Source organism: Acipenser ruthenus, chromosome 30 (assembly GCF_902713425.1).
Source record: "Acipenser ruthenus chromosome 30, fAciRut3.2 maternal haplotype, whole genome shotgun sequence".
Classification (NCBI taxonomy): Eukaryota; Metazoa; Chordata; class Actinopteri; order Acipenseriformes; family Acipenseridae; genus Acipenser; species Acipenser ruthenus.
In genome coordinates this window covers 13,468,535-13,481,613 of record NC_081218.1, presented here as the reverse complement: position 1 = coordinate 13,481,613, position 13,079 = coordinate 13,468,535, and the positions used below count along the sequence as shown (strand labels likewise).

The 13,079-nt window shown below is 45.0% G+C and overlaps 1 protein-coding gene across 7 annotated transcripts; it reads left to right on the top strand.

The window, feature by feature from the left end:
- Positions 1-136: 136 nt before the first annotated feature.
- On the top strand, positions 137-12,807 carry LOC117435052 (inositol 1,4,5-triphosphate receptor associated 2-like). Of its 7 annotated transcripts, none has more exons than XM_059004812.1 (18): positions 137-918; positions 2,555-2,676; positions 3,095-3,147; positions 3,358-3,419; positions 4,123-4,172; positions 5,052-5,127; positions 5,500-5,572; positions 5,905-5,932; positions 6,178-6,318; positions 6,830-6,961; positions 7,402-7,549; positions 7,851-7,900; positions 8,226-8,276; positions 11,245-11,363; positions 11,469-11,510; positions 11,598-11,726; positions 11,817-11,936; positions 12,138-12,807. In XM_059004812.1, exons 2-18 carry the CDS (start codon positions 2,572-2,574, stop codon positions 12,289-12,291), a joined length of 1,533 nt encoding a protein of 510 aa, XP_058860795.1. In that variant the 5' UTR covers positions 137-918; positions 2,555-2,571; the 3' UTR covers positions 12,292-12,807. The 7 variants fall into 7 exon arrangements, with proteins under 7 accessions (XP_058860795.1, XP_058860796.1, XP_058860797.1 ...); XM_059004813.1 differs by having other exon boundaries at positions 137-2,145; positions 4,126-4,172; XM_059004814.1 differs by having other exon boundaries at positions 137-2,145; positions 11,263-11,363.
- Positions 12,808-13,079: the final 272 nt, after the last annotated feature.

Genomic DNA, 13,079 nt, shown 5'->3' with positions numbered 1-13,079 from the left:
GTCCTGTCTGATTTTCTTGTGCTGTATCTGTGTCGCTGAGACCTATAGTAAATACTGATTTTAGAGGCATTTGCTATTGACACTGATCTTCAACCTCTGGAAAACACTAGTGCAACGACCCCTCCATGTTAAAGCATTAGAGTTGGTTTCTACCTCTGTCAGTCGTTGCCTTTAAACAGAATGATATAATAGATGAGAAGTATGGAAACATTCTGCAGCTCTGAAATAAGAATGCAGTGCTGGGGTACTACAAGTGGGTTACCCTTCATGAAGTTGTAGAGCTAGTTCTAGAGCTAATAGAATTGTGTGTTTCAGCCATATTAATATATACATTCATCGGCTCCATTACTGATCTTGTTTTTCCAAACCAAACTTCATGCAGTAGCTGTTACTGAATTTTGTAGCATGTGATATGCTACTCCAGACATAAACACAACTTGTTTTATACTTTATTATAGTTTCTTGTAAATACTGTCAGCTTTACACGCATGGTCTATTAGGCTGCAGCATTTGAATTGAAAGAGGCGCTTGACCCTTGCCTCATAAGTATAACAGGCTTCCAGGGTGGTCATGTAAACGCTGCCGAGACAAACTGTACAGACTAAAAATACAACACGTGGCTGCTTCAAACGAGCTTGATCTGTACAGCGCTCCGGGATTAAGAGGTTCACAACCAAGCAGGTTTATCAGAGGTCAAGATCTGTGTTCTTCAGAGAGGACGCTTTAATCCCTGAACTGGGAACCAGGAGGGTAAAGGTATGAATTGAGGGCACCTGTTGGGAACAATTTTCTATGAAAAATACCCCAAAACACGAGGCTTGTCTTTGAGAATCTCTGAACAGGATTACCCTGCTTCTAATTCCTCGATCAGTGTCCTGGAGATGTGAGCGCTTTGAGCCGCGCACAGTGCATCAGAAGGTAGGGGTCTTATTTGAAACTGCTTTGGAACTGACTTGCTGTATCTGAAGTTTGTCATTTAGTGGTGGGGCAAACATTAGGATGTGTGAATATTGTATTTTTTTCACAATAAAGTAGTTAAGAAAGCAACAAAACAATGCTTTTTTAAATTAAAAAATACCCTTTTTAAATTTAGTTTCCAATTAAGAAAATGTTCTGGTGGTTTTGCACGTTTACTTTTTCCATACAATGAATAAACTGATGGATTAAAATAATAATCATCTACATTGCAATTCAGTGTGTTTCAGTATTGATCAAAACACTGGATCACGAGTCAATCAGACAAACATTTCAGCTAGTTTCTTCACCAGGGTACAGGGCACTGCTTAAACTACTAGCTTGTCTCCTTGATTTAGTTTATATGTTTTAGTACTGGATTGAAAACTTACCACTAATGTATTATCTTTATATCTGAGAAAATGTGTTTTTTTATGGACTATCAATAGCTGCAGCGGGTTAAATGTGACAGTGTGGAGTCTGAATGCAAACCAGCAACCTACGCACACGGCAAGCGAGCATCCTAACCGCTATACAAACCAGCCAGGCTCCTCTGCATGAACATCAAGTTCAAGTGTTTTACATTTAACACCATGCATGGTGTTTGAAGTGTCCAAACCCTGCAGTACCTGCACAGCATGACAAAACTGCAGCATGCATTTGAATCATCTGGTGGAACAAGCAAATAAACCAATCCATTTGAAGCCGCTGGCTGTGTGTTTTCTACACCCTTGTAGCCCTGCATTTTATATCAGCATCTAGTGAAAGAAGACCCTCTCTGGATGCTACAGCCACCTACGGTCCCCAGAGGTCAAAGGGGCTGTGCCTGAATCCTCCCCACCCCCAGCTCCCTGGGTCAGTACACTGACCTGCAGCCAGTGATAAGAACTAGCATGGAATGCAGGTGCTGTCAGCAGCACTAAGGGCTTGTATACATTACTGTGAGAAATGCCAGACGGTGGGAAGAAAGCACAGGATAAACAGCTGGGAGATGGGGGGGCGTATTATTTAAACATATTTTGCAATAACATTCTGCAGCACAGCGCTGGACGCGCTACACAGTACCCTCTTGCAGCAGCACACCGAAGCACACTTTATTGAGGGTTCTGTGCAGAGTCGGGTACGGCCCTGCAGGTTAACAAACACATGCTGCTGCTGGAGATGCCCAGAGTGATTCTGAATGGGGGTCAGGTAAGAAATGTCGCTGTTTAATTCAGCATTAATCAACTGCCTGCGTGCAAATCGCTTTTAGATTTCCGAAGTCATTCTAGAAAACGCCTGCAATGTTCTGTATTCGGTTCTCTGTAAGGTTTCATTTCAGCCTGGATAATAAAAAAGATTCTAGTGCTTTTTTAGTCTGGGTTTTTTTTACATTGTGGTGCTCAGGCTGCAGACCGGATCTTATTGAGAAGTAATTGATGGAATTGCATGACAGGGTTTAACAGGGATTCCTGGACATCAGAGTGCCACTGTTTGCAACGTTTGTTCCAGATCCTCTGTGTTGTCATTGTTGGCAACGCTCTGCTAGTTTTTCTTATAATGTATCTGTTTGTGCTGTTCTGTGAGGGCCCCTCTCTCGCTCTCTTTCCCCTCTCTCCAGATGCCGTTGTGTGCACTATGAGTCATCCCTGGTCCCGCTTGGTTCACCAGCGCTCCCTCTCTCTCTCTTCCCTCTTCACGGCCAGCCCTCCCCAGGGAGACAGCCTCCAGACCCCCACACAGGTAGCGATACATGGGGGGAAGTTCAATGCTGTGCTGTGGGTCAGTGCAGTAAATAACAGTGAAAGCATGGTAATGCATAGTTAAATCAGAATGAGAAAACCTATTCCCACGCATACAGAGCTTCCACAAGTGATTCAACTACTATCCTAGTTGCTAGGAAACAATGTTACTCCTAACCTCACAATAAGGTCTGTATTTGGGAGATTAACGCTGTATATGTTACAATTTGTTGAACATCATTTGCAATCCACAAGGTCTGGAAGAGCTGGAGAATATCTCCTTCAGTCACTGTGTGTGTAATTGTGCCATGTTTAGTTTCGTATCTTTGCTACACTTTGCAATGCATATATTTTTTGTTTGCCAGTCCTAGCAGCCCAATCTCCTCACTGCTGTGCTGTCCTGCTTTGTGTTTGTGTAGAGCTGCGCTAACGAGACGAAGCAGAAGGTGAGCCGGGAGTCCCATTTGCCCAGGTAACAACGTCAGCCTGAACAGTTAAACAGCCAAAGCCATTCTCTCCTGTGTTCCACTGTGATCGCGGTCAGTGTTGTATAGTTCATGCTGTGGGCAGTTCTGATGCATCCCACAGTTCTAAAGCTCTTAGTCCTTTTTTGTTTGAATGCAAACTTCAATACCAGCGCATGGCTTACCTTGTTTTAAGATAGACCAACAATGTTTTCTAGTAAGGAGAAGCTGAAACAGCAGCACAGGGACTTGGACGCTCTCCTCGCCAAAGTGACAGCAGGTAGGACTGATGCATGCACCGTTAACTGTCCATCCTTCAGTGAGATGGTGGGGAGCTGGGTGCTAGCTGCTAAGCAGGGCCAGTTCTGGGTGGTACTGGGGTATGAGGTGTGGTGTGGATGGATCAGAAGCTGGGCTAAGTTTGTTCTTTCTCTCTGGGACTCTGCAGTACAGCTGCGTTTTCTTTATAACAAGCAAACACCTTTGTATCACAGGGGGAATGCAGACCCACTGAGACTACGGAAGAAAATGTTCATGTCATACTCTCAGCTATAATACTGTTTTTTTTTTGTTAAGGAATGTTATATTTTTGCAGTAGATAAACAGTTTGGTTGAATTGAAGTTTTTCTAATATAGTTGTTTTTTTTTCTATTGTGGTCACTGTGTGTATAATTAGATTGAGCTTCTTATCTATGTAGTTATTTTATAATGCATATACCGTATGTTTTTTTTCAAAGTTTTGGCAGGGCAGCTTCACATAAAGTTTTTTTTCAAAACATGCATACATCGTGAGTAAAGGGGATATATAAAAAATGCACTTTTCATGAAGGAAGAACTTGATATGTTTTTTTTCTAAGTAATATATATTTCTGAACATTGAAATTGCCCCATCTGGAAGGGGAGTGGGCTGGATTAATTATCTAAATATATGTTATGCTTTTATTTCAAATAAATGTAGGATCTTCTTCTCTGTCTGATCCCAGCAGGTTACAAAAAGAATCCCTCAAAAATGTTCAACGTCACAAGTGAGCAGGTGAGAAATTGAGTCCTTTCTCCTGTGGTGATGGGGTTAGTGCTAATAAACAAATAGCCCTATTGAGATCCTACACTGATCCCAGTGTATTACCCTGCAGAAACACTAGCACAGCCACTGGCAGACCGCTGCAATAGCCACAATAACAATACTGTGGACATTGAAGCTAGCCTCTGCAGCCCCCCTCTTCCCACAGCAGTCTGACTGAGCGATCAGTAATAGATTTCAAGCCCAGCCTCTGTCTCGCTGTGTGCCAAAGGAGTTTCCATTTTAAACAGAGCTGCCTGTTTAGGGCATGCGTTTCTGCTGAGCTCGTGCTGCTGCTGCCCTTAATTAGCAAGGCTCAGGGTTCAGGAATGCTGGTAAGGATTACCCATCCTTCATTGGAGGACAGCCTGCTCGGCGCGGGCTCCCATTAATAACCCTGGAATAGAGATTTACCACATGAATCTGTGGCTTGAACTCTCTCCGTTTTTTTTTTAATGCAAATGTTTTTTTTAGTCTAGGAAAGCACAATGAAAGAGGTTGCAACAAACATTTACTTTATGTGAACAATTAACCCTAATTAATTAACCCTAACCCTAACCCTAACTCCTGCACGCTCTTCATCAATCGCTCTTTTATACTGACAAGCTAACTAGACCTTTAGTTTAAGCCTGCAAGGCTTGCTTGATGTCTCCTGTTATAAAAAGCTCAATGGAAGCACAGTGCAGCATTGCAAACACCATGCTTAACAATGGCAAAGCGTGGCGAATGCATGCTGTTTACAAGCAACGTAAGCTGCAACACTGCCGTGCAAGCTCTATAAGGGAGGTTCCAGGAGGCACGCCTCTCAGGGACCGAGCAGCTGAGCTCCTTGTGTTGCTGGCTCTCCCGCAGGCTCCTGAGCTGGAGGCAGCGCTGGGACCCTGTGACAATGCGGAGAGGCCAGGGGGCAGCGACGACAGCGATGAGGGTAAGGATCTCACCACTAGGGGGCCGGCTGTAGGTAAGGGTTTGGCTATCTCATCCCACAAATTATAGTGTAGTGATAAATAGGATTTTCTAAACACTGCAGAAAATAATCAGAACATCAAAAGTCTCTCGAAAGAGAATTTCATATTGCATGCACTGTATATAATAAGCTGAATGTATTTCTCATGTTCAGAACTTTAATACAGAATAAACAATTGTCCCAAACACAGGGCTCACTCTTGTCTCTTATTTACAGTCCTAACCCCAAGCTTGGATTGACTCGTTTACTTGTTCAAGTGCAGGGCAGACAGCTGGTTTGTCAGCCTGGGTTACAGCAGAGAGTCTCAGACTCATCTCAGTTATTTTTCTCCAGATAACTGCACCGAGGACCTCTTGGCTTCTTCCTGGGACAACCTCTCCATCTTAGAACGCCTGGGTCTCAACAGGTATGAAGATGCTGCAATGCAACTCCCTCAGTCTCTCCACTCCATCCACGCCTTCTTTCCTGTCATTAACCAATCGTCTGCTTTCCCTATTGACTGACATCATTTGCAGCCAGTAACAGGATTATACCCAGAAGAGACTGCTGTTGTGAATTGACCTTGGATTAAGCATCTGTTTTTTATATTGCTTTAGTTTTTTTTTCGTTACAATTTCACTGCATTTCGCCTGCTTTCCAGACAGGACGTTATGTTTTGAAGGGAGGTCTGACTTCACCTTCCTGACTGCCTAAAAAAATATTTTTTAACAATAATATTTTTTTGTGCTGCTCCTTCAGTGTCCAGATGACAGAAGAAGAGATAGAGGTGAGTTCTGAGTGCTTGTGTTTCTGATGAAACTTCTGTCTACTTATCTCTCTGAGCTGTCTGTCTGTCTGTCTGTCTCTCTGAGCTGTCTGTCTCTTTTGAGCTGTCTGTCTGTCTGTCTCTCTGAGTTCTGTCTCTCTGAGCTGTCTGTCTGTCTCTCTGAGCTGTCTGTCTCTTTTGAGCTGTCTGTCTGTCTATCTGTCTGTCTCTCTGAGCTGTCTGTCTGTCTGTCTCTGCCCCCTCAGTCTGCCTTCACTCACCTGTCCCTGGCATTCAAGTGTGACCAGTACACTCTGAGGAAGAGGCTGCAGGCGGAGGAGCGGGCGAGAGACGTCACTGAGGAGAACGTTCACCGCGAGCTGGAGGAAGGGAGAGCCACACTGCAGGTAGAGAGAGGGAGAGCAGGGGGGGGCAGGGCTGAGACAGGGAGCTGGAGGGAGGGAGAGCAGGGAGGGGCAGGGCTGAGACAGGGAGCTGGAGGGAGGGAGAGCAGGGAGGGGCAGGGCTGAGACAGGGAGCTGGAGGGAGGGAGAGCAGGGAGGGGCAGGGCTGAGACAGGGAGCTGGAGGGAGGGAGAGCAGGGAGGGGCAGGGCTGAGACAGGGAGCTGGAGGGAGGGAGAGCAGGGAGGGGCAGGGCTGAGACAGGGAGCTGGAGGGAGAGGGAGAGCAGGGAGGGGCAGGGCTGAGACAGGGAGCTGGAGGGAGGGAGAGCAGGGAGGGGCAGGGCTGAGACAGGGAGGGAGAGCCACACTACATGTAATAAGAGAAGGGGAGAGTGGAGAGGGATAGAACAGGGACTGAATGAGGCGGAGGAGAGTTTGTCCCCACTGCAGATAGAGGGAGACAGGGAGCTGTGTTGTGAGTGTTGCCATGGTACAGAGTGTGTGTCCCTGCAGACTCTGAAGGCTCTGTGTCTGGACAGTAAGAGGAACGAGATCGTACAGCAGCTGGAGCAGAGCCTGGAGATCCTGTCCAACACCATCAAGCGCATCGCCAGCACAGCCGAGCTGCTAGGGGCTGTGCATCAGGTGAGAAACCACAGCACCCCCTGATGCCATGGCAGAGATCCTGTTCAACATGGAGCTGCTATTTCATACCATACACTGTTGAGGTCAAATGACATAGGCAGTGCAAGTCAAACAGATGTCCTGAGATTAAGGCATGTAAACTGTGAACTTTCATTAACCCTAATATAGTATCAGATATCATGTTTTAACCCTTTCAGTCCTGGCGGGACCTCAGGGTCCTTAAAGTACTGACAGGATTTTACCAAAATATCAAAATATATGTAAAAAAAATTATAATAATGTTGCCCTGTTCTGATGTATACTCAGTGAAGGAGTTCCTTTTTTGAATCTTAATTTTGCATTCTTACAGTTGAAACCTATGTAGGCAATGGCAGTACAGCGCAGGTAAGACTAAAGGAATCCTTTGGTGAGTTACAGTCACTTCCACTCTCTGCCTGTAGGAGGCGAGGGTGAGCCGCGCGGTGGAGTTGATGATCCTTCACGTGGAGAATCTAAAACAGCATCACGTGCAAGAACTCTCCGAGCTAGAGGAGGCGAAGAGGCTGGTCCAGAGGAACTCCCGCACCCTGAAGTTCAGCGAACCTCACGGTGAGAGCGCCCCCTGGCAGCCCGGAGGAGCAGGTTCACACTCTCTGACACTCAATACAGGGAGATTTATTAGAGGGTTCTGTATCTGCCACAGCCCTCTTCCTGCAGCTGCCCTGCATATTAATCCCGTTTCCTCTTGTAATAATACAGTTCAACACACAAAGGAACGCACAGGTGGTATACTGTGCATATCTCTTGTTTTGTTATTCATGTAGAAGGAGAGTGTATTGGATTTTTGTCACGAATGCCTCATCAGAAGTATCTTCATCTCAGATGTTCTCATGATCTCTGTTTCTCTTAGATGAAAGCGACATCCGTCAAAAACTGCAGCACCTGAGATTATCCCAGCAGGTAATACCGCGTCGTTTGAGACACCATTAAAGCACAGGACGTGTGGGGTGTGTTTGCCATCTGCTGTCGATCAATTCCGAAATGAAAAAGCCCTAGCTGGTAAACAGAGAGGCGACTAGTGCCCAGGATGTGTGAAATAAATAATTCACAGGGCTTTAGAAACTATATATAAACTTTATAAACAATCTGAGAGACCAGCAGCTGTTACTGTTTTCAATCTGCAACAAGCAGGGCTGTGGGTTATTCCTGTATAACACAGATGCCCTGTAGGGGGTGCCCCTGTGCTTCCACTGGCCCCTGAATGTTTTCTTTCCCTCCCATACAGCACATCTCCCGCAGGAGAGTGAGTATCGCTGTCATCCCCAAACAGCTGCAGGTAAGACTGGCACATCTGCACTTGGAAACCTCTTATAATCACTACAGAACGCCTTATCACAGAGCTGTGAAGACGGTACTTTGAGTTGTGTACAGATTTATTGTTCAGTAGTTTTTTTTTTTTTTTTTTTTTAAATGTCTGCTTCCTGATCCCTAATCACTTCCTGTGCTGTAGGTCACGGCGTCTGATTGCTTTTCGACCCCTTGAGTGAACTCGCCCAGCGCAAGCATCATAATCCGTGACGTAGTTTGTTTTCAGATGAGGAAATATAACACCGTGTAACAATTTTTTTTTATTTTTGGTTCCTGGGTACTAAGTGTTATTTCCTAATTGCTTATGCCTCAAAAGTATAGAAAATAGCTATTATTCCCCACAAACTTTGCTTTTGTGACCAGGACAGTGATATTTTGAAATGTACCTATTTTCCAGAACATTCCAGATAGATTCAGTGCTGAGTAAACTTGGAGTAACTTCTAGAACTTTCTAGAACTTTCCAGTAATATAAATAGTAGTATAAATACAGGGGCCTTAAGCCCACCAGTTCAGTTTAGTTCCAGCTGCCTAAGTGGATACATATCTGCATTTTTCTGAGATGGCATCAAGAGGCTGCAAGCATCCGGTAGACGCATTTTGCTATGTCTGCGGCCAATTTATCAAGACAAGAGCGAAAAAGTACTCCATGGAAGCATCTGCTAAGATGTGTGAGGCCTACAAGGCATATTTCGGCATGCCTGTCGGGGATCAAGACAAACCCTGGGCACCTCATTTCACCTGCGAGCACTGCAAAAAAACTCTGGAAGGTAAGATGGACAATTGTTGCTCGGAATTTTATGTTATAAAATTTGTTAAAATTTTTAAAATTGTAAAAGTTTTTAATTTTAAAATGTTTTACAATTTTCAATGTTATTGAAAAAATATATCATATATGAAAAATGTTGCGAGAATCTCTTACACATTAGTCATGGGTGAAATAAATGTATTTTTGTAGGATTAGAGATCTTGGTCTCACCAAGTCCAATGCCAAGCGTTTGACGTCTAGGCTCAAGCAGTGGAACTTGTTGGATGAAAGTGTGCAAGTCGCAGATCAGAGGAAGCGTCACCAACCTTTTTCCAGCTTCTTCACCCGTCAAGATGGGCTCTGCTTCTGCCACAATGTGACCAGTCTGTTCGAGGCAATCGGAATCACCTGTAACCAGAATGAGTGGCGCCTCTTCATTGACAGCTCATCCAGGAGCCTCAAAGCCGTGCAGCTCCATAATGGTAACAAGTACCCGTCTCTTCCCCTGGCTCACTCAGTGCACCTCAAAGAGGATTACAACAGCATCAAGACCTTGCTGGACGCCTTGAAGTATGATGAGTACGGCTGGGAGGTCATAGGAGACTTCAAAATGGTGGCATTCCTGATGGGTCTCCAAGGCGGTTTTACCAAGTTTCCCTGCTATCTTTGCCTTTGGGACAGCAGGGACACCAAGGCGCACTACCACAGGCGGGACTGGCCACAGCGGACCGAGTTCTCTGTGGGGAGGAACAACGTCAAGTGGGAGCCACTGGTGGACCCCTGGAAGGTCCTGATGCCACCACTGCACATCAAATTGGGCCTTATGAAACAATTTGTCAGAGCTCTAGATAAGGAGTCGGCAGCCTTCAAGTACCTTCAAGACTTCTTCCCTAAGCTGTCTGAGGCAAAGGTCAAAGCCGGTGTCTTCGTCGGACCACAGATAAAGAAGATCCTGGAGTGCAATGAATTCCCCAAGAAACTCACTAGTAAGGAGAAAGCGGCTTGGAACAGCTTTGTCGCAGTGGTTCGGGGCTTCCTGGGCTCCAAGGCCGAGAACTATGTGGAGCTGGTTGAGACTCTGGTGAAGAACTACGGCACAATGGGCTGTAGGATGTCCCTCAAAGTCCATATCCTTGATGCTCATCTTGATAAATTCAAGGAGAACATGGGAGCATACTCGGAGGAGCAAGGCGAGCGCTTCCACCAGGATATACTGGACTTTGAACGCCGCTACCAAGGACAGTATAACGAGAACATGATGGGAGACTACATTTGGGGGCTGATTCGTGAAAGTGATTTACAGTATAATTGTAAATCCCGAAAAACTACTCACTTCTAAATCTTTTGTAGTCATTTTTGTATTACTTTAGTATAAATACATGTTAATTTGGATTCATATGTTGTTTTTTTCTGACTTTATGTGAACGAAAAGACACAAATTCGCCCGTTTTCTCATTGGAAATAGGTAAATTTCAAAATATCACTGTCCTGGTCACAAAAGCAAAGTTTGTGGGGAATAATAGCCATTTTCTATACTTTTGAGGCATAAGCAATTAGGAAATAACACTTACTACCCAGGAACAAAAATTGTGTTACATAATCATTTGACATGAGAAAAGATTTGTCTTAATGGATTACTATATTACTATCCTCCTGCATATACTGATCCAGAGCAACCAGGAAGTGTGGTTTTATATGTTTAACTAGAGATAAGGAGTATTATCTCATAAAACGACAATGTGGAAGCACACACGGTGCCAATGGCTGTTGAACTTGGCTGGTAACAGTGCTTTAAACTGTTAATTTGGGTTAACATGTTTTGCATTTGCAAAATGCCAGCCCTGCTGAAACGTGTTGCACACTAACACGTGTTGCATTGGGTTCCACAATGAGAGTGTGGGGCTTTCCTGTGTTATAACTCTGCCTTATGCATCTGAGCATGCTGAGGCTTCTTCAACAAACCGTGTCCCATATGTTTTTATATGTAAAGAGTCCTGGATCATCCACCAGTCCCGTACATCTTAAGATATCTAAATCTAGTCAGAATATTTGAATATAGATTTTGTACACATGTGGTAAGGAAGGCTATTCCTTAGGAGCAGTGACAATGGCAGATCTGATTCGTGTAAAATTAAAACACACCCCTTTGATAAAAAGGTGCACTAATTGGCTTTCCCTCTCTGAATCAAGAACGTCCCTTCATTCCAGCACTTCCACAGCTCAGAATCGAGAGGCTCCGACAATGGGAGAGCCAGCATGGATTCAGATTCAATGCGAGCGATGGTGGATAACGGGCGTGTCAGTAACAGGTAATGAATCGGAGGGCTTTCATCCCAGGGTTTGCTCAGTTGGTAAACTTGTAATTCCAGTACAGTGTTCAAAAAATCTGTTTTGTGTCTCCAAATATCCCCCAGAAGGATGAGCGGACACCTCTGTAAAGCTAACAAGAAATTTGGGTAAAACGATTAGAGACTTGGTCACATTTTGGCTAGTGCCTTTGTGAGTGTTATAAATTGATACCTGCTTTCCCCTCTCCTATCCAGGTGTACTCAGTCCCCAATGGAAGGATCCCAGGATAGCTGCCCCCCCCAGCCACCCCTCGAGCCCCTACCAGCCACGGGACATCCCGCCGACAGCAGGGAATGGGAGGGGGGCGGGATGTGTTTTAACAGGTACGCTCCAGTATTGTAATAAGGTGTGATGCGTGTGTGTTGGAGGTGGGCTGCTTCTCTGTACAGCTCACCTGTTTTCCTTTACTTCAGCAGTGGCCAGGAGACTTTACGAAAGAGAAAGAAGAGCCGTGAGATTGTGGAGACGCTGCGAGCAGAGCAGGAGAGAGAGGACACGGAGGACGATTTCAGCGACTGTGTCATCATGGAAACGTACGGACCTCGCGGGGAGGGGAGGTGGGGGGGAGAATCTTTCACCAGAATATCAAGCGCAGCAGACAGATCATTAAAAAAACAGGGAGGAAAATCCTGCAGAGAGTGTCAAAGCAAGCCCACTGTTTGGGCTAGCGGATTATTTTGGTCCAGTGTTTATTTATTCCTCAGTAACCCTGATCTCCCTCCCTGTCTCCCCAGGTGTGCACGCTCCCGAATCCTGCGCCCCGCTCTCCTCTCCAGGCTCCTGCCCTCCCGCTGGCTCCTCCTCTGGATGCTCCTCATGATGCTCTCCTGCGTGCTGCTCTGGGGCGCTCTCTCCTGCCGGCTGTGGGCACCCATCTTCGGGCCCTGAGTACATGGGCACAGCCCCTCCCACTCCTCACAGCCCCCACTGTGTGTCGCTTGAAACAGAAAAACACTGTTTCGAGTGTGACAAAGCAGTCTGGCAGCTGCATTCTGGACAAGCTGAGCCTTCCAAGTTTAGTGACGGGTATACCAATAAATAAGGACTATACAATGAGATGTCATTTTACAAGGACTCCCTAGGAGACAGCAGAGACGAGCCAGCTAACTTTACAGTACGTTTCGATTGTTAATCGTGATTTTTCTTGATTTTTGTTTTCCTCCAAATTAGATCTTCAATAGAGAAATGCATTGAAAAGAATGGTAACTGAACGCCAGTATTTGTTCAATTCATCTTAAAAAATATATTTTAAAAAAATGTAATAAGTTGTGTTAAGATGAAAAATGATGTAATATCCTTTGCCACTGCTGTAAATATGAATGGATAATTATTGTGAATTGCTGTATCTCCACATTACAATATCAACTCATAATGCATCCTTTTTAAATACAGTTTGAAAGAGTACTTTTTTACAGAGTCCTGTGACACATTTAAATGTAGAAGCAGGTACTTCCCTTCCAGTGTTTCAGCATTAGTCATCTCGCGCTGTTGAGCAGTCAGGTGAGTGGGAGGTGAGCCAGGTAAAATGGGGCAATTCTGATCCCAGAGGAATTCATTATCTACAAGCAGGGTTTCCCCTGCACCTTTTTAGGAGCTGAGAACAATTAAAAAGGTCAAATTAAGCAAGTTCTTAGTTCAATTAAGGGTCTAGTTAAGTAATTGAGAGCTCAGTGGGA